A 19761-nucleotide genomic window follows, 5' to 3' on the forward strand; every position below is an offset into this window, starting at 1 on the left:
TATACCATTATAATGTACCCTAACATAATATACTATAATATACCATTACAATGTACCCTAACATACTATACTATAATATACCATTATAATATACCCTAACATAATATACTATAATATACCATTACAATGTACCCTAACATACTATACTATAATATACTATACTATAATATACCATTACAATGTAACCTAACATACTATAATATAATATACCATTACAATATACCCTAATATAATATACTATAATATACTATACTATAATATACCATTACAATGTACCCTAACATAATATAGTATATATGTTTTTGTTTGCCTCTCATTGTTTTGTGTTTCGTGGTGTATTTATTCATTGGTTTCTGTCATTGTTGGATGTTTTATGTGTGTGTGAAGTACTTTGTTACAGTTTGTTTTAAGAAGTGCTATATGAATAAAGTTTTACTAACTTTACTTACTTACTATAATACAGTCAGCTCCTCTCACTTGCCATAACACGCCATCACAGCCTGAACATGTTAATCTCATGTTTAATTTGTAGATCATGTACTAATACACAATTGTGACCATTCTGAGATCAGTTTCACTCCATAAATGACGTCAGATTAATCAATATATTGATACAGAAACTGATCAGTTTGGACAAAAGACAAATTCTCGGTTTGATGTTCAAAATAGACAAAAACATTTATTGTAAAAGTTCAAGATGATGTCACATCCTGTATGATGTCATCAAGTAAAAATAGAATCACCAAATGTTTTTGGACATTCAGCTGAATCTTTATTTTTATTTATTTCTCCCTAAAACAAAATAAACGTCTATAAACAAATTCCACGTTTTAAATATTTAAAAAAACACCAACGAGTCACTGACGCTCAGTGGGCGGGGCCTACAGCTAGTGGGAAGGGTCTGATTTCCTGGGCCATGCTGATTGATCGGTACACTGGAATCGGTAACGCAGGAATCGAACTCGCGGCTTAATGTGGAAGTCAGCAGGTATCCTCCAGTTCCACATTTTCTGCACCTGAAACAGAAAGTGAAAATGTAACTCTTTACACTTTTATGGTTTTAAGTTTTGAAACAGAACAGCAAAGTCTTTTTTCATAATCAATCGATGGATTCAGTCTAAAACGTTCTGGCTCCAACTTCTGTTTTATGTATCTGTTGTATGCTACCAACGAAGAAGAGTGCAGTTCTCCCTCTGTCTAACCATCATCGTCGTCTCTTCTCACAGTGGACTGATTATAAGATAAGATAAGATAATCCTTTATTGGTCCTTTATCCGTACATTTACAGGATGACAGCAGCAAACAACAAGAGGCATCAGTAAAAAAACAAAACCCGATCTAAAAAATAAACAAGTAAACAGGTTGTTGCAAACACTTTAAGAAGAAACAAGTGTTCTGGAAAGATAGATCTAAATAAACTAAAGGTTCTCCTTCCGTCTATCACAGTGCAGACTGATCTCGACGTTAAAGTGATTCTGGTGTTATCAGAACAACAAATGCAAGAGGAACCATCAGGCAGCAGGTTCCTCCACATATCAAAATAAAGACGACGAAGCAGACTGAGGACATCGTTTAGACGTTTGTACCAACCTTCAGGACCCTGACCAGATGGGTTGTACTGTTCAGTGACGGAACCTGCAGAGAGCAAGCAGAACCAGGAAAAGAGAAAGAACAAGGCTTCAGCATCTGAGCTTAGAACTAGTTAATACTAACATTTAACAAGACTAGTTAATACCAACCTTCAACATGAATAGTTAATAACAACATTGAACACAGAATCTCAGATTTTTTAAACTGGTTTGACTGTTTTTATCTACTGGTTCTGGACTGGTTCTGGACTGATTCTGGACTGGTTCTGGACTGGTTCTGGACTGATTCTGGAATGGTTCTGGACTGGTTCTGGACTGGTTCTGCACTGATTCTAGAATGGTTCTGGACTGGTTCTGGACTGGTTCTGGACTGGTTCTGGACTGATTCTGGACTGGTTCTGCACTGGCTCTCTACTGGTTCTGGACTGGTTCTGGACTGGTTCTGGACTGGTGTGAAACTGTTGAACATTTGTAAAACTTACCAGCCATCTGTGTGTGATCTGTCACAGCTGGATGACCTGAAACACACACACACACACACACACACACACACAAACACACACAAACACACACAAACACATTAATACATATTTCTACTGTAGAATAACTTCTTCTTCTTCTTCTTCTTCTTCTTCTTCTTCTTCAGGGTAAAGAAATGTAACTTACTGGAGTCGAGTGGCGTCCCTGTTGGATCTGCTGGAGCTACGCACACACACACACACACACACACACACACACACACACACACACACATTAATACACGTTTCTACTGTAGAAGAAGAACTCTTCTTCTTCGTCGGTGTAAATAAATGTGACTTACTGGAGTCGAGTGGCGTCCCTGTTGGATCTGCTGGAACTAAAAACACACAGAGTTTAACAACAGATTTGACCTTTGACCTCTGACCTGTCTGTCAGCCATGTCGGAGGGCGGGGCTTACCTGTGTCTGTGCCTGTGGAGTCTGTTGCCATGGTAACCAGGTCTGTGTGGGAGTACCCACCTGAAACAGAAATAATAAATAAACAACAACAGGATGACAGACAGATGTGGTTGTCATAGCAACAAGTCTTACCTGTGACATCATGGGTGAGTCCGAGACCTGAAGCTGGAACCAATCAGGACACAGTTAAGTTTATGTTCAGCACTGTATTGATTTATTGATCAGTCCTTCCGACCCTCTCTCTCACCTGTGAGGTCAATGTGAAGACCGCTCACTGACTCCGCCCCACCTGCTGACATCATCATAACATCTGATTACATCATCACTAATCAAGTCTTTCATTGATTCATTAATAACCTCGTTAGACAGTTGTTGAAGTGATGGTCACCTGTCACACCTGAACAGGTAGACATGTGATCAGCCAGCACTCACTTCATTATTAACGAATTAAAATAAATCGTGAAAGTGTTTAAAGGTTTAGAACATGATGATAGAAGTATCTGATAGTCATCCCCAGGCTCTCTTATGTCTCATAAGTTGTTGCAGCAATGTTGGGGTTGATACCATTTGTTACACAGATTTGGTGCTAAATTAAACCATTTTTACCACTCGAGAATTGATAAAAATGATGTATATGTAAAACAGACTGTTTCTATGGATAACAGACCGTTACTATGTACAACAGACCGTTGCTATGTATAACAGACCGTTACTATGTATAACAGACCGTTGCTATGGGCGCAGCTCTGATGTCGGACTCTGGTGGACCGTTTTTGTGTCAAATTATTGATTTCTTTAGTAAGTAGTTGTGTAATAAACAGGATAATGTACAGCTAGCAGGTCATTGTTGTGAAATAAACCCCGACAGGGCGATGGAATTTATCCCTTGCTTCGATTTCTTCCCCGACATGCTAGCATGACGATGGATTCCATGAAGTTTTCTAGTTCACATGACACCAGTATCTTAAAACCCGGTCCTTTTCCAATCTCTGAAGGACAGAACAGCAGCCGGGCCGACCGGCGGGCCGTCGGAGTGTGAAGGGGTTAAATGTAAGCAGTGTCTGATTTGCCTAAAGGTTTGAAGATTTGCCCAAACATATCAATAATGCAGACTTCAGACTGATTGATCACAAAATATATCTGGATTTGTGGGACTCAATCATTCAGATTGATTGAAATCAATAAAAGTCATGAATATGAACGTTTACCTGCATTTGTGTCCGTCAGCAGAGTCTGACGACCGTTTCCTGAAAAACACAAACCGTCAGCCAATCACAGCCTTCGACAGTTCTGACTCATTATTCAAACAGTTTGGAATCAACTTTATTGGTCCTTTGGTCAAAACAAGAACCTGTAACATATAAAACTGGAAATATAACCAAAGGCACCCTCAAGAGATCAGTAATCGGATCAATAAGATCAATAATTGTAATTCATGAAAACTACCACAGATATTTACCAATAGTTTGAAAAAACAGGCAGACAAATAATCCCACTCTTACCGTTAGTGTCGGGAGAGTCGGCTCCATCTGTGACGACAAATATGTCCTCAATATGAAATATAGAACAGTCACCAATAATTCATCAATATAAAATATAGAGCAGTCACCAATAATTCATCAATATAAAATATAGAGCAGTCACCAATAATTCATCAATATAAAATATAGAGCAGTCACCAGTAATTCATCAATATAAACAGGTGTGTACAGATGTGCTTGTTCACCTGTCTGTACTCTGTGAGCTTCACTTTGTAATGAAGATGTTGAAGCTGCTGCATCTGATGAAGAAAAACATAAATAGTACTTAACTTTCTTTAAATACAAGTAGCAGGAGAACTTCAGAGTAACAGTGTAACTGTATTTTCAGAGAAAAAGTTTGTATTATCAGAGTAAAAGTCTTCCTGTATTTTCAGAGTAAAAGTCTATTTGTGATTTCAGAGTAAATGTGTTCTTGGATTTTCAGAGTAAACCTGTATTTTCAGGGTAAAAGTCTTTGTGTGTTTTCAGAGTAAAAGTTTTCCTGGATTTTCAGAGTAAAAGTATTTTTAAACCAACCTCCCTGGGCTGCAGAATGGGAGTGGCCTGAGACAGAGAGAGAGCTGGACTGGGATTGGTCAGGCCCTGAGATCAGAGAGGTGTGTCCTGGTCCTGATTGGTCGATACTGATGTCAGAGTGATGAGCAGGACCTTCAACACAGAAGAGAGAGGAGAGTTTTATCTGACTCATTCATCTGTTTGAATATTACTACCATCACCAATTAGATTCATCCTTAAAGTGACATCACTTCAGACCCACAGAAGTCAAACTGCTGCACAGAGGAACATCTAATTAAATTCAATTCAATATTTTAGTACCTAATTATGTAAATCGACCAGCTGATGACCAGCTGGTAGAGATGTTACCACCTTTCTAAGCAGAAATATCACAGCAAGATGTTTCCATTCAGCGTTTCACCTCAGCAAAAATCACGTGACCACCACAGACAAAGCCTCATTTCATCAAGTAAAAATATAAAAATATAAAAATATAAAAATATAAATATATAAAAATATATATATATATAAAGGTAAGACTGGTTGAAAGCTTCCCTAGGGGCTCTTTGACTGTTAGTGATACCATCCTATGTTCTTTATTGACCCGTGGAGGGGTCACATGACACCTGTGGGTGTGTCACATGACACACCTGAACTGATCACTGAAACACAAACAACAACCAGACTGATCAATATCAACTGTGACAAATAACACGGCTCATCACAGCTGATCAGTGATACAGCTAATCAATAACGAAGATAATTCAGATGTTGTTTAGCAAAATGTCCCATTTTTAACTAAAAAACCCAGAAAAAAAACATAGAAGAAGAAAAAAACAACACACCTGCGGAGTCCAGCTGAGGGGGCGGGGTCATGTGATCTGTCACAAACAAAAAGAAAATTAACTTCCTGTTTTATCACCTGTGAAGGTTCCTTACAGATCTGTTTCCTGTTTGTCACTTCAAGTTCACACCTGACCACACCTGTACTGATCACACCTGTACTGATCACACCTGTATTGATCACACCTGTACTGACCACACCTGTATTGATCACACCTGTACTGACCGCACCTGTACTGACCGCACCTGTACTGACCACACCTGTACTGATCACACCTGCACTGATCACACCTGTACTGATCACACCTGTACTGTTTTGTTGTATATTGTGTGTAAACACCAGAAGCTACGACCTTTGATCCCCAGACACCTGGTGTTGATCCTGTCAGGTGATATCAGACCAGAGCTGTCAATCATCGTTAAGATGAACCCATACCTGTCCAGTCGTCACACATCTGTATGAAGTTAATTGTTTAACCTGCAGATTTAGTGACAGAAACAGATCTGAGATCAGAGATGTGATGTTGATGTGAACACCTGGTTTGAACGGATCACCTCCACCTGAAAACAGCAAACACAACGAGCATTAAACTACAGCTCAGGTAGGACGCTACTTCCTGTCTGCTTCAAGGTGACACACCTGGTATTAACCTGACTCGTCTACCTGCACCTCATGAACAACAAACAACAACAAATATTCCTCCTGGATGTCCAGGTAAGCATCCAGGTGTCAACTGTCATTTCCTTCCTACACTGAAATAGGCAGGAAAGGAGACACTGGAGCGTCCTCAGCCTCACCTGACTCAGGTAGAAAAAGTAAACGCAGTCATCAGAGAAACTTACCCATCAGGCCGAGCAGGAAGTCGTGACTGGACGGGTCGATGGCTCCTGGAGGACAGAGGACACAGAAGAATAAATGAAGACATGGACAGAGACAGAAGAAGAAATGAAGACATAAACAGAGACAGAAGAAGAAATGAAGACATAAACAGAGACAGAAGAAGAAATGAAGGCATGGACAGAAAGAGAAGAGGAAATGAAGACAAGGACAGAGACAGAAGAAGAAATGAAGACATAAACAGAGATAGAAGAAGAAATGAAGACAAGGACAGAGACAGAAGACGAAATGAAGACATAAACAGAGACAGAAGAAGAAATGAAGACATGGACAGAGACAGAAGAAGAAATGAAGACATGGACAGAGACAGACAAGTAACATTCAGTTACCTGCAGCTGTGTAAGTGTAAGACAGACCTCACCTGGACACTCACCTGTATAATCCAATTGAGAAACTCCTCCCCCAAATGAACCCAATACACCTGAGAGACAGGTAAACAGGGAGACAGGAGACAGACAGGTAAACAAAGAGACAGGAGACAGACAGGTAAACAGGGAGACAGACAGGTAAACAGAGAGACAGGAGACAGAGAGGTAAACAGAGAGACAGGAGACAGACAGGTAAACAGGGAGACAGGACACAGAACAGGTAAACAGGGAGATGGGAGACAGACAGGTAAACAGAGAGACGGGAGACAGACAGGTAAACAGAGAGACAGGAGACAGACAGGTAAACAGAGAGACAGGCCACAGACAGGTAAACAAAGAGACAGGAGACAGACAGGTAAACAGCGAGACAGACAGGTAAACAGAGAGACAGGAGACAGAGAGGTAAACAGAGAGACAGGAGACAGACAGGTAAACAGGGAGACAGGACACAGAACAGGTAAACAGGGAGATGGGAGACAGACAGGTAAACAGAGAGACGGGAGACAGACAGGTAAACAGAGAGACAGGAGACAGACAGGTAAACAGAGAGACAGGCCACAGACAGGTAAACAGAGAAATGGGAGATAGACAGGTAAATACAAGTATATATACTGTATACAGTTTATATATATATATGTACCTGTACATACAGTATATATAACCTGTACCCTGTAGCCCCGCCCCCTTCAGCTCACCTGTTTGACTGTCGGCTCCTCCCCTTCCTCCCCCTTCTCCCCCTCCGTTCAGCAGCTTTTGTCCGTTACCTGAAACATGAATCAATAATCAACTCTATTGATTATCAGAGTTCTTCTTCAGCCCTTTTATTTTAGAGTGTGTTCAGTGTATCAGTAAGTTATTGATCAGCATGTATTGATCAGTGATTGTATATTTACCGTTGGACTCAGAGTGGACTCCGTCAGGACCTGCAGACACAAACACAGACTCGTCCTGTTTCTATATGAATGACTCTCTCCACAAAAACACTTATCGTTGTGTAGAAATGTAAAAAAAAAAAAAACACTTATTAAAAAATAGCATTCAGTAATTTATTTCTGTTAAACACACAGATAAGACTTCTGTTAAATAAATGTATTAGAAATCCATAAATATATGTATTTAAAAGTATTTGTAGTAGTAATCAGACGTCTCCTGATCCACTAACACATTCATATCAACGAAGTATCTGTAGCCAATCACACGAGTGTGTCCCCACTGATTGATTGATTGATTGATTGATTGATTACCTGTAGGTTATGGAGTTTTTGAAACATATTGATTGATTGATTGATTGATTGATCGATTAATTGATTGATTGATTGATTGATTGATTGATTGATTGATTGATTGATTGATTGATTGATTGATTTATAGATTACCTGTAGGTAATGGAGTTATAGGAACATATTGATTGATTGATTGATTGATTGCTTACCTGTGGGTTATGGAGTTATTGGAACATGTTGATTGATTGATTGATTGATTGATTGATTGATTGATTGATTGATTGATTGATTGATTGATTGATTGATTGATTGAATGATTGATTGATTACCTGTAGGTTATGGAGTTATTTGAACTTATTGATTGATTGATTGATTGATTGATTGATTGATTGATTGATTGATTGATTGATTGATTGATTGATTGATTGATTGATTGATTGATTGATTGATTGATTGATTGATGGATTACCTGTAGGTTGAGAAGCTGCTGAGCTGCTCTGACCTCCAGCTGCTGAAAAACAAACACATTTAATTTAATGAGAATCAACAGGAAGACGACTGATTTCAAATTAAAGTGTTTATTATATCGTTAATAATAGATGTTTGTGACGCTGACGTTCATAATTCGGCTTCATCTCTAACTGAACTGATGGATATATTGATATATTGATCTGTTCTAGTCTGATAAACCTTCTTCTTCTTCTTGTTTACCTGAAGAACTTCCTGCTGTTCCTCCATTCGGTCTTCCCCCTGCTGACTGACTGCTGGAAGCTGAAAGGCAACACAAAACCAAATACCTGTAAATGTTTATTCAAATATACATATCAAAAAAATGAAAATAGTACTTCTGTTAATGTTTGATCCTTTTAACAAAAATAATTTAAACTCAGAAAGAAAGTCCTATCAAAAAGTCTGAAACAAACATCAAAAGAAAAATTAATAAAGTTAAAATATGATATTCTTCTGGATGTTACTGATTTTCAACATATGAAATCTGTTGTTAATTATCATGTGAAACGTCCTACAGTAACCTCCGAACATCAACATGAGAGGAACAACAAGATTCACTGTGTTTATTTATATATTATATATTTATTATATATATTATAATGTAATGTCCTGTCAGATATGAACTGAAATAACTCACTGTTTATCTATATATTATATATTTAATATATATATTATAATGTAACGTCCTGTCAGATATGAACTGAAATAATTCACCGTGTTTATTTATATATTATATATTTATTATATATATTATAATGTAATGTCAGATATGAACTGAAATAACTCACTGTGTTTATTTATATATTATATATTTATTATATATATATATACATATATATATATATTATAACTCACCGCTCAGATGGTGAATGTTGGATGAAACAGCTGCTCCAACACCTGCAGAGAGAACAAACCTGAGTGATCTGATCCAACATATCTGATCTCTGATATCTGATGATTATTGATAATTATTGATCCATAATAACGGTTCAAGTGGATGAAAAGTTGTAGCTGTTAAATTATTAGACATAAACTATATTGCTGGTTTATCAGGATGTGAATGTGAACACAAGGAGTGTGACTCCAGTTTAAGTTGCTAAATTATTATATATTATATTATTATATTATAATATATGATATTGTAATATATTTCAGTATATTATTATATATTATAATATAATATATTATATTATTAAATATCATATTATTATATATTCTGAGCTGCAGTGCTGTTCACTGATCACCCTCAGCAGATGGCGCTGTGGCCTAACGTGACCTCCTGCAGTAACCTGAGAGCTGCAGGATGTGGATCAGACCCGATCAGGTTCATCCTGGTCTGAATACAACCCTGTTAATCTGGATTAAACCTGACACCAAACAGGAACAAACCACCTGTTCAGGAGGGAGAAGCCTGATCAGGGTAAACTCACCTGAACCTCCGGATGCCACCGCCACTGCCGCCGCCACCGCCATGGTGGTCTGCTGCATGCCAATAAGTCCTGTAAGAGGAGCGGGGGAGTATCAGATGTTCGCCATGAATCAAACTTGTGTTTCCATCAGATGAAGGAACAGAGTTTATTAAAAACCAGAAGGATCAGTGTCCTTAACAAAGACTCATTCACTACTAATCCTAATATCTATTCACTCTGACATGAAGATAAAATAACATTTATGTCTTTAAATATATTCAGATTTCTCGTCCTGAAGTCAAATGAGTGAGTTGTTAGATCTGCCACAGAGCTTTATTTAGAGGTTAGATGTTGTTTGTGTTTAAGCAGGTTTATGCAGGAAGTTAAAGGTTAAAGGTCACAGTGTGTTTTAGCGTCTCACCCTCAAACTTATCCTGACTCTGGGAGTCATCATCATCTGGAAAGGAAAACACATTCAACATTTATTTCTCTAATTAAATATGGTTTTAATATTTTATACAACAACGTTTATCCACCACTCTGTCGTTAAATATTTTTCTTTTTCCTCCCTGAACAGCTTCACGTGTCTTTTGTTTATTATTTAACTGTTTATGATCAGCATTTAGAGTCAAATAGACCATAAAGCAGGGGATGCTTTAGGCTACCTTGTGATTGACAGGTCGTTACCACGGCGTGGTCCGGTCTGGGAGATGTCCGTATTTTCATCCTACAACTTTAACCCTTTCACAGTGTGTTTTCAGTTCATCAAAGTTAATTATAACATTTATGGTCGCCTGAAAATGTCTTATTCAGCGTTCGGTTGTACTTAGCTCCAACCTCTCGTGTCACTTCTGGTTGCTAAAAACCAAGATGGCAACGACCAAAAACAAAGATGGCAACGGCCTAAAAAGCAAGATGGCGACGACCAAAAACGAAGTCAGTGGAAGGAACTTTCCTTTCAGCGTAAAGTTCCTTCCATGCTTAACCTCGGTCTTCCCTCTCAACCCATTCTAGACCAGCGGGCGGCCATCACCTCCACCCTGTCTACAGCTAGTCCTGATTCTTTCATCTCCCGTCGTTCTCTAGTTCTCACCAGTCTAAGCAAACAGATCATCGACAGCAATTTCACAGATCCTGCCCTCCTTATCATCCTTCCCTTCATCAACCACCTGCACCTCCACCACAGATTCCTTGAAGGACATGAAGGACACCAGCTTAGTCTCACAGGGTTCAGTTGTGACGTTCCACGTACCAACAGCCAGTCTGCGATGCCGGGGATCAGCACGTCTAGATCCCCGCCTTTGCCTGCCGCCCGGCTCACACTGCACCTGACCCCAATGCCTATCACCGGGGGTGGTGGGCCCACAGGGTGGCGGCTCCATGTAGCTCTTTCCGACTGTGCACGGCCAGACCCCATGGGCCAAGGCTGGTGAGGTGGTTCAACATTTGGTCAGGATCCTCCTGGACGCCTCCCTTTGGAGGTTTTCCGGCCACGTCCAACTGGTAAGAAGCCCCGGGGTAGACCCAGAACACGCTGGAGAGATTATATATCTGGTCTGGTCTGGGAACGCTTTGGGGTCCCCCAGGAAGAGCTGGAAAACGTTGCTGAGGAGAGGGACGTCTGGAATACCCTGCTAAGCCTGCTGCCCCCGCGACCCGGATAAGAGGAAGATAATGGATGGATGGATGGATGGATGGATGGTTCGTTTATGCTTTCTCACTCTTCAGAGACGTACTCTGTTCACAATTTCCCCGCTGCCAGCAGGAAATGGACGATTACATCGCCATTATCCTCAAACTGGATGCACCACGTCCCAGTGCCTCTTCTTTTTAGCACCACTTAGCAAAATCTAGGTAAGCACCTATCCACGCTCATTACAGCCTAGTCCATCATCGACACCCGCTTCCCACCTCGCTTCCGACTTTGCTTGCTCCGGACAGACAGCGCAGCGAGCGGAAGAACTCCAAGTTAGTTATTAGTACTACTAATAGTAGTATTACTACGGTAGTGCAGAGTACCACAGTACGAGTGTAGGGAGGTGTATTAGTACTACTAATACAATGTTTAAACACGTTTTCATAGAATCACTTTGATTTGCCAACAATAGAAACAGATTTATACTCCATAAATACTTCAACAGTTTATATAAACTGTTAGGAAGCTGTCTTTTCAAAATAAAAGCAGGTTTCTCACAGACACACACATACAAACACACACACAAACACACACACACTCATACACTTACCTTCCTCCTCCTCGGACAGCTCCCCCTCCTCCGTGGCCTCCACCTCCACCTCCTCCTGCTCCTGCTCTGGAAAATTAAATTAAATTAAATAAATTAAAAATTAAATTAAATTAAATTAAATTAAATTAAATTAAATTAAATTAAATTAAATTAAATTAAATTAAATTAAATTAAATTAAATTAAATGTGTACTTTTACCCTCTACAGGAGCCATAGAAACAGTTGTTGCTAGAAAGACGACCATCGACACAATCAGCAGGTTGCTGTTGACAGAGCAGACCAGATTACCAATATAATAATACTGATCAATACTGATCAATACTGATCTATATTGATCTATACTGATCAACACTGATCTATACCGATCTACACCGATCTATACCGATCAATACTGATCAATACTGCTCAATACTTATCTATACTGATCTATACCGATCAATACCGATCAATACCGATCAATAATGATCAATACTGATCAATACTGCTCAATACTTATCTATACTGATCTATACCGATCAATACCGATCAATACCGATCAATAATGATCAATACTGATCAATATCGATCAATATTGACTGCCAGTGGCGGTCAGTCCCTTATACACCAAAAATACTACTAATCACTGATAGTCAATAATAAATATTACTTATAGTTGGTGGTGCAGAGTATCACAGTACTTTAGTATTACTACAGTAGTGCAGAGTATCACAGTACTTTAGTATTACTACAGTAGTGCAGAGTATCACAGTACTTTAGTATTACTACAGTAGTGCGGAGTATCACAGTACTTTAGTATTACTACAGTAGTGCGGAGTATCACAGTACTTTAGTATTACTACAGTAGTGCAGAGTATCACAGTACTTTAGTATTACTACAGTAGTGCAGAGTATCACAGTACTTTACTATTACTACGGTAGTAGTATTACTACGGTGGTGCAGATTATCACAATACTTTACTATTACTACGTTGGTGCAGAATATCACAGTACTTTAGTATTACTACGGTGGTGCAGAGTATCACAGTACTTCAGTATTACTACGGTGGTGCACAGTATCACAGTACTTTAGTATCAGTACAGGAGTACTTTAGTATCACTACAGTAGTAGTATTACTACCGTAGTGTACTTAAGTATCACTACAGTAGTGGTATTACTACAGTAGTGTACTTTAGTATCACTACAGTAGTAGTTTTACTACTGTACAGTAGTACTTTAGTACTAAATACAGTGTCTGTGATAGTAATGCTTCACAGCCATGGAGACATAAACATGAATATAAAACACAGTATAATGTAGTAGTAATGCAGCAGCAGTAAGAGCAGTAGTATGAAGTACTAGTAGTAGTATAAGTAGTAGTATATAGTAGTACTCACGGAGGCAGCATGCTGCTGTCTGATAGTGTTTCTGTTGAAGTAAAGAGATGCAACTAAAGAGCTGCAGCTCCTCCTTTAAACACTCATATTTATACTCTCTGAGAGGGGAGGGGCTGCTCATACTACCACTGGAAATACTACAAACTCTACTGGAAAAGCTACTGCCACTACTACTACTACTACTACTACTACTAAATCTACTGCTACCCCTAAAAGAGAAAAACTACTACTAAGTATGACTTGTATTGTGAGGTTGTTTCTTGCGTCCATCATGCAGCTGATATCCTGAGCAGTGGATCCCAGCATGCACTGGGGGAGGAGCAGGGTTCACCTGGACAGGTCACCTGATCACATGTTTTATTAGCACGTTCATCACGTCTCTGAATTAATCCAGGAGGATCAGGTCCAAACTACAAAAAAACAATCAATCAATCAATAAAAATAAATAAATACAATTTAAGCACTAGGTTTTTTATATAAATCATATTTTTCTGTTGTTCTTTTTATTTTTCATGACTTAAAGGGTTTTACTATAAAAACAAACTCATTATGAAAAACACTAAAACTAAAATTTCACTTTATTTACCTAGATTTGTCTTAATAACATTTTCACAATTATTTATAATACTCAATTCTGATTGGTCAATTACGGCGTTCTTCGGTCTGTTATTTCTGTATAACAGACCGTTGCTATGTTTATATTTACATGATTGTGCTGACATGTTTACGTTTACATGTTGATGTTGACAAGTTGATGTTGACATGTTTACATTTACATGTTTATGTTTACACGTTTGTGTTTACATGTTTGCGTTGACGTGTTTATGTTGGCATGTTTATTTAAATTTTTATGTTTATATGTTTATGTAGACATGTTTGTGTTGACATGTTTGTGTTGACATGTTGATGTTCAAATGTTTGCATTGACGTGTTTGTGTAGACATGTTGATGTTTACACGTTTGTGTTTACATGTTTGCGTTGACATTTTAATGTTTAAAGGGACTGTTTGTAAGATTCAGAAATGCTTGTTAAAAGCGACACCTGTGGCCGTTAAGTCAACGAAAGTCAGCATCGGGCTCACACTTGCTCGCTCTACATAGACATGAACGAGCATCGCTCAAAACAGTGAGGCGACACACGTCAGCTAAAACCATAATATTACTCTATATTTCAGCTGCTTGGCAGTAATGTTAGCTGACCAGACGAAGGTCTCTCCATGAATCACTGCTGATCCTAGTGTTGGCTTTTCCTGCTTCAGCTTCCGTGGCTGAAGCAGGAAGAGAAACGTTATCGTCCCCGACCGGGTGCCGGTGTCTCCCTCCGGCCGCGGTCGGAGACGATAACGTTTCTCGCTGCGGAGCCCCGTCACTTCACAAGACACGGAGAACCTCTGTTGAGGTACTCCAGATATCCAGATGGTTGAGAACCGGAACCTAGTTTCTCATGATATAATGTGTTAGATCCTCAGCTGCTTGTTCGGGTTCAGATTCAGGAAACGATGGAGGTCTTTATGGTTAAATAGGCTGAGCCAGGATGCTGACTGAATAATATTCAACCAAAACCACCGTCTTTCCTTAACCCAAACCCAGCGTAATATGTGAACCAGCAGAGTCTGAACCAGAGTGTAAAGTGAAAACCATCCGTTCAAAAAACCCCACTGACCTTCTGTGCTTTCATTTTGAAGTGAGCCTCCTGCTGTCTGTGGGAATCAGGGCAGAACATGAGTCTGCATCCATCTGCAGCAGGACATCCTGAAACCAGAACCCAGCTGAAGCTGAGCTGGTCTCTGGGATCAGGTCCAGAGAAGGAATTAAGGGCACTTACAGGTATAGTCTGGCCCAGCTCGGTTCTGAATGACTGCAGCTACCTGGACCTTTGATCCTGATGTCCAACTGTAACCAAGAGCTGTGGGACAGCAGAGCAACATGAAGCCAGAGACACTCCAGAGACTCAGAGGAAAACCTCCACCGACATCTAACCTGAAGATTATGTGTTCGTACTTCCCCCTGGAGTTATACTTATTAATAAACAACTGTTATATACCATTTAGTACGTCATTATAAGCTGCTTATATCTGATAAATAGGGCCGATACAGAAAAGTGTTGCCACGACAACAAACACCTCAATGAGTTTTAACAAGAGGCTCATCTGACTGATATCGTTTCAAAGATAAGATTCACACAAGTGATGGACCGCCTCACACATCTAAATGTTACTCAAGTAAAAGTACGAAAGTATCAGCATCAAAATATACTGAAAGTCCTCATTCTGCAGAAAAATATGTATTATAAAGTTATATTGTACTAAAGGTAGAGCTACTTTTAATGACTTTATATACTGCTGGTAGTTTAATCTACAATAATACATCATCATTTATTATTATATACTGCTGGTAGTTTAATATATAATAATATATCATTTATTATTATATACTGCTGGTAGTTTAATCTACAATAATATATCATTTATTATTATATACTGCTGGTAGTTTAATCTATAATAATACATCATAATTTATTATTATATACTGCTGGTAGTTTAATCTATAATAATACATAATTTATTATTATATACTGCTGGTAGTTTACTCTACAATAATACATAATTTATTATTATATACTGCTGGTAGTTTAATCTATAATAATACATCATTTATTATTATATACTGCTGGTAGTTGAATCTATAATAATACATCATTTATTATTATATACTGCTGGTAGTTGAATCTATAATAATACATCATAATTTATTATTATATACTGCTGGTAGTTTAATCTACAATAATACATCATAATTTATTATTATATACTGCTGGTAGTTTAATCTATAATAATACATCATCATTTATTATTATATACTGCTGGTAGTTTAATCTACAATAATACATCATTCATTATTATATACTGCTGGTAGTTTAATCTACAATAATACATAATTTATTATTATATACTGCTGGTAGTTTAATCTACAATAATACATAATTTATTATTATATACTGCTGGTAGTTTAATCTATAATAATACATCATCATTTATTATTATATACTGCTGGTAGTTTAATCTACAATAATACATCATTCATTATTATATACTGCTGGTAGTTTAATCTACAATAATACATCATTTATTATTATATACTGCTGGTAGTTTAATCTACAATAATACATCATTTATTATTATATACTGCTGGTAGTTTAATCTACAATAATATATCATTTATTATTATATACTGCTGGTAGTTTAATCTATAATAATACATAATTTATTATTATATACTGCTGGTAGTTTAATCTATAATAATACATAATTTATTATTATATACTGCTGGTCGTTTAATCTATAATAATGCATAATTTATTATTATATACTGCTGGTAGTTTAATATATAATAATACATAATTTATTATTATATACTGCTGGTAGTTTAATATGTAATCAAAAGGAAATCTTCCTCCTGCTCTGCTCAGGTGTGTCTCAGGTAAATCTATTCTCACAGATATCGACCAATCAGCTGCTTCTCTGTGAAACACACCTGAACACACCTGAACAAAGTCTCTGTGTGTGTGTGTGTGTGTGTGTGTGTGTGTGTGTGTGTGTGTGTGTGTGTGTGTGTGTGTGTGTGTGTGTGTGTGACTCAGTTAACCTCTGCTGACCTGAGGTCAGTTTTCATTCATGGTCTCAGAGAAACTTCATCTGCTGCGTATTAGGACTCAGTCTTCCAGACCAGCGACCTGCAGGTAACCTGACTCCTCCCCCTCCAGCACACCTGTAATCAGCTTCAGGTGATCTACCCGACCTGCTTAAGTCAACATCCACAGACCTGACAGTCCTTCACCTGACCGTCAATAACGGCTTCAACAACAGGTGGGGGAGATCATTTAAACAACAGCTAAACATGTTGTGGTGTCGTTAAACATGCTGTGGTGTCATTAAATACGATGTGGTGTCATTAAACACGATGCGGTGTCATCAAACATGATGCGGTGTCGTTAAATATGATGCGGTGTCATAAAACATGATGCAGTGTCATTAAATATGATGCGGTGTCATAAAACATGATGCAGTGTCGTTAAACATGATACGGTGTCATTAAACACGATGCGGTGTCATCAAACACGATGCGGTGTCATAAAACATGATACGGTGTCATAAAACACGATGCGGTGTCGTTAAATACGATGCGGTGTCATAAAACACGATGCGGTGTCGTTAAATACGATGCGGTGTCATAAAACATTATGCGGTGTCATTAAACACGATGCGGTGTCATAAAACATGATACGGTGTCATAAAACACGATGCGGTGTCGTTAAATACGATGCGGTGTCATAAAACATTATGCGGTGTCATTAAACACGATGCAGTGTCATTAAATATGATGCGGTGTCATAAAACATGATGCAGTGTCGTTAAACATGATGCAGTGTCGTTTAACACGATGCGGTGTCATTAAACATGATGCGGCGTCATAAAACACGATGCGGCGTCATAAAACACGATACGGAGTCATAAAACACGATGCGGCGTCATTAAACATGATGCGGCGTCATAAAACACGATGCGGCGTCATAAAACACGATGCGGCGTCATAAAACACGATACGGAGTCATAAAACACGATGCGACATCATTAAACATGATGCGGCGTCATAAAACACGATGCGGCGTCATTAAACACGATGCGATGTCGTTAAACATGATGCGGAGTCATAAAACACGATACGGATTCATAAAACACGATACGGAGTCCTAAAACACACTGTGGTGTCATTAAACATGATGCAGGGTCGTAAAACACGATACGGAGTCATAAAACACGATACGGAGTCATAAAACACGATGCGGCGTCATTAAACATGATGTGACACCGCATCATGTTTAATGACGCCACATAAAATTTTTTTATATAATGTAGTCTACAGTCAGATTCATCACTTTATTAAGGAAATGTCACTCTGGTAAAAGATGAATTAATGGACAACACTGAATTAATTTTTATTATATTATTGACACTTTTCCTGCTGTGACTTCTTTTTATAGATAAATGTGCACAGTCAGTGTATACATGCATCAATATCTCTACGTCCACTAGATGCCTCTTCTTTTCATTTATCTGTTGCCATGGTGAATCGTGGTCTCAATGCTCCAGTGATGACGGCTGTTTCTGTTCAGGTTCAACCTCCTCAGAGTGATTGATCTCTGATCAGTCCGAGTTCAGGATCTTGGTTAGTTAACAGGGTCCTGGTCTCAGGATGAGTCCACTCAGAGTTCGGGATCAGGGTTAGTTAACAGGGTCCTCGTCTCAGGATGAGTTCAGGATCAGAGTTAGTTAAAGCTGAGACCTGAGGCAGTAGTTTGGAGTGACTGCTGACCAGCCATCTCACGGTCTTAATGAACTTAATTAGAAACAGCTGCTCCCACAGACACACTCCTAAAGGACTACCAGCTCCACCACCAGAAAAGAAACCAAGGTATGGTTTATAATCACCTTTCATTATTAAAATGAACAGTCCTTCTGTATTTTTTATTTTAAGTTGTTAAAAAAATGTGGCTGAATTGAATTTGGACCAGTACACAGTGATGTTAAACATGATGGACTTGTTAAATTGTTAACTTGTAAAGCCTAACCCCAGGGTGTGAAACCAGCCTAACAAACACTCTATTGAGGAAGAAAAATCTGGACGAGCAACAGCTGAATGTAAAACAAAAGCATTTAGGAATGTGGTCCGACCAGCTCTCTGTGGTTTCCAGGAAAGGTAAGCTACTTTATTAAAACACATTACTGTTGGTTAGAGTCTAAGATCACAATATATAGGCCCGCCTACCAGCAAAGGTCAAACCACAGTGCTGAAACTATTAGGTAACAGAAACACAGCTTTAGTGCCCTCTTGGACGCCCCTCTGGTAGATGAAATATAGTAAAGTGATGCAGTAACATACAGGCTGCCCTCCATGCTAGAAAGCTTTCTATACACTGGTGCCCCACCACATGAACCTGGTACTAGGCTATAATCAGTGTATGATCACGGATCAATATCTAAAATCAGTGTATGATCACGGATCAACATCTATATCAGTGTATGATCACGGATCAATACCTATAATCAGGGTATGATCACGGATCAATACCTGTAATCAGTGTATGATCACAGATCAATACCTATAATCAGTGTATGATCACGGATCAATATATATAATCAGTGTATGATCACGGATCAATATATATAATCAGTGTATGATCACAGATCAATACCTATAATCAGTGTATGATCATGGATCAATACCTGTAATCAGTGTATGATCACAGATCAATACCTATAATCAGTG

At 38.4% G+C, this 19761-nt stretch overlaps 1 protein-coding gene and 1 long non-coding RNA gene across 9 annotated transcripts; one reads left to right on the forward strand and one right to left on the reverse strand.

The window, feature by feature from the left end:
• Nucleotides 1-643: 643 nt before the first annotated feature.
• Nucleotides 644-13555, reverse strand: LOC141754141 (uncharacterized). Of its 8 annotated transcripts, none has more exons than XM_074613029.1 (26): nt 13435-13555; nt 12259-12323; nt 12061-12126; nt 10236-10271; nt 9836-9904; nt 9261-9302; nt 8607-8666; nt 8365-8406; nt 7566-7595; nt 7368-7436; nt 6666-6725; nt 6250-6294; nt 5944-5967; nt 5409-5444; nt 4585-4716; nt 4254-4307; nt 4030-4056; nt 3736-3774; nt 2775-2816; nt 2660-2692; nt 2528-2587; nt 2410-2445; nt 2256-2291; nt 2072-2107; nt 1591-1635; nt 644-1016 (listed from the first exon to the last, which is right to left on the reverse strand). In XM_074613029.1, the coding sequence occupies exons 1-26, from the start codon at nt 13443-13445 to the stop codon at nt 982-984; spliced, it is 1230 nt and encodes a 409-aa protein (XP_074469130.1). In that variant the 5' UTR covers nt 13446-13555; the 3' UTR covers nt 644-981. The 8 variants fall into 8 exon arrangements, with proteins under 8 accessions (XP_074469130.1, XP_074469131.1, XP_074469129.1 ...); XM_074613030.1 differs by having other exon boundaries at nt 2775-2819; nt 8365-8403; nt 13435-13553; XM_074613028.1 differs by having other exon boundaries at nt 2775-2819; nt 13435-13550.
• LOC141754179 (uncharacterized) lies at nt 5975-8743 on the forward strand. Its single transcript, XR_012590572.1, has 2 exons — nt 5975-6643; nt 8613-8743. It is a non-coding gene; the product is annotated as an uncharacterized LOC141754179 (long non-coding RNA).
• Nucleotides 13556-19761: the final 6206 nt, after the last annotated feature.

This window comes from Sebastes fasciatus, chromosome 17, assembly GCF_043250625.1.
Source record: "Sebastes fasciatus isolate fSebFas1 chromosome 17, fSebFas1.pri, whole genome shotgun sequence".
Classification (NCBI taxonomy): Eukaryota; Metazoa; Chordata; class Actinopteri; order Perciformes; family Sebastidae; genus Sebastes; species Sebastes fasciatus.

Coding starts and splice junctions, on each gene's coding strand:
- LOC141754141 (XM_074613028.1), bottom strand. Junction 2,588..2,659: donor ACTCACCCATGATGTCACAG/GTAAGACTTGTT, acceptor TTTCTGTTTCAG/GTGGGTACTCCCACACAGAC. Junction 1,636..2,071: donor AGATCACACACAGATGGCTG/GTAAGTTTTACA, acceptor TGCTCTCTGCAG/GTTCCGTCACTGAACAGTAC.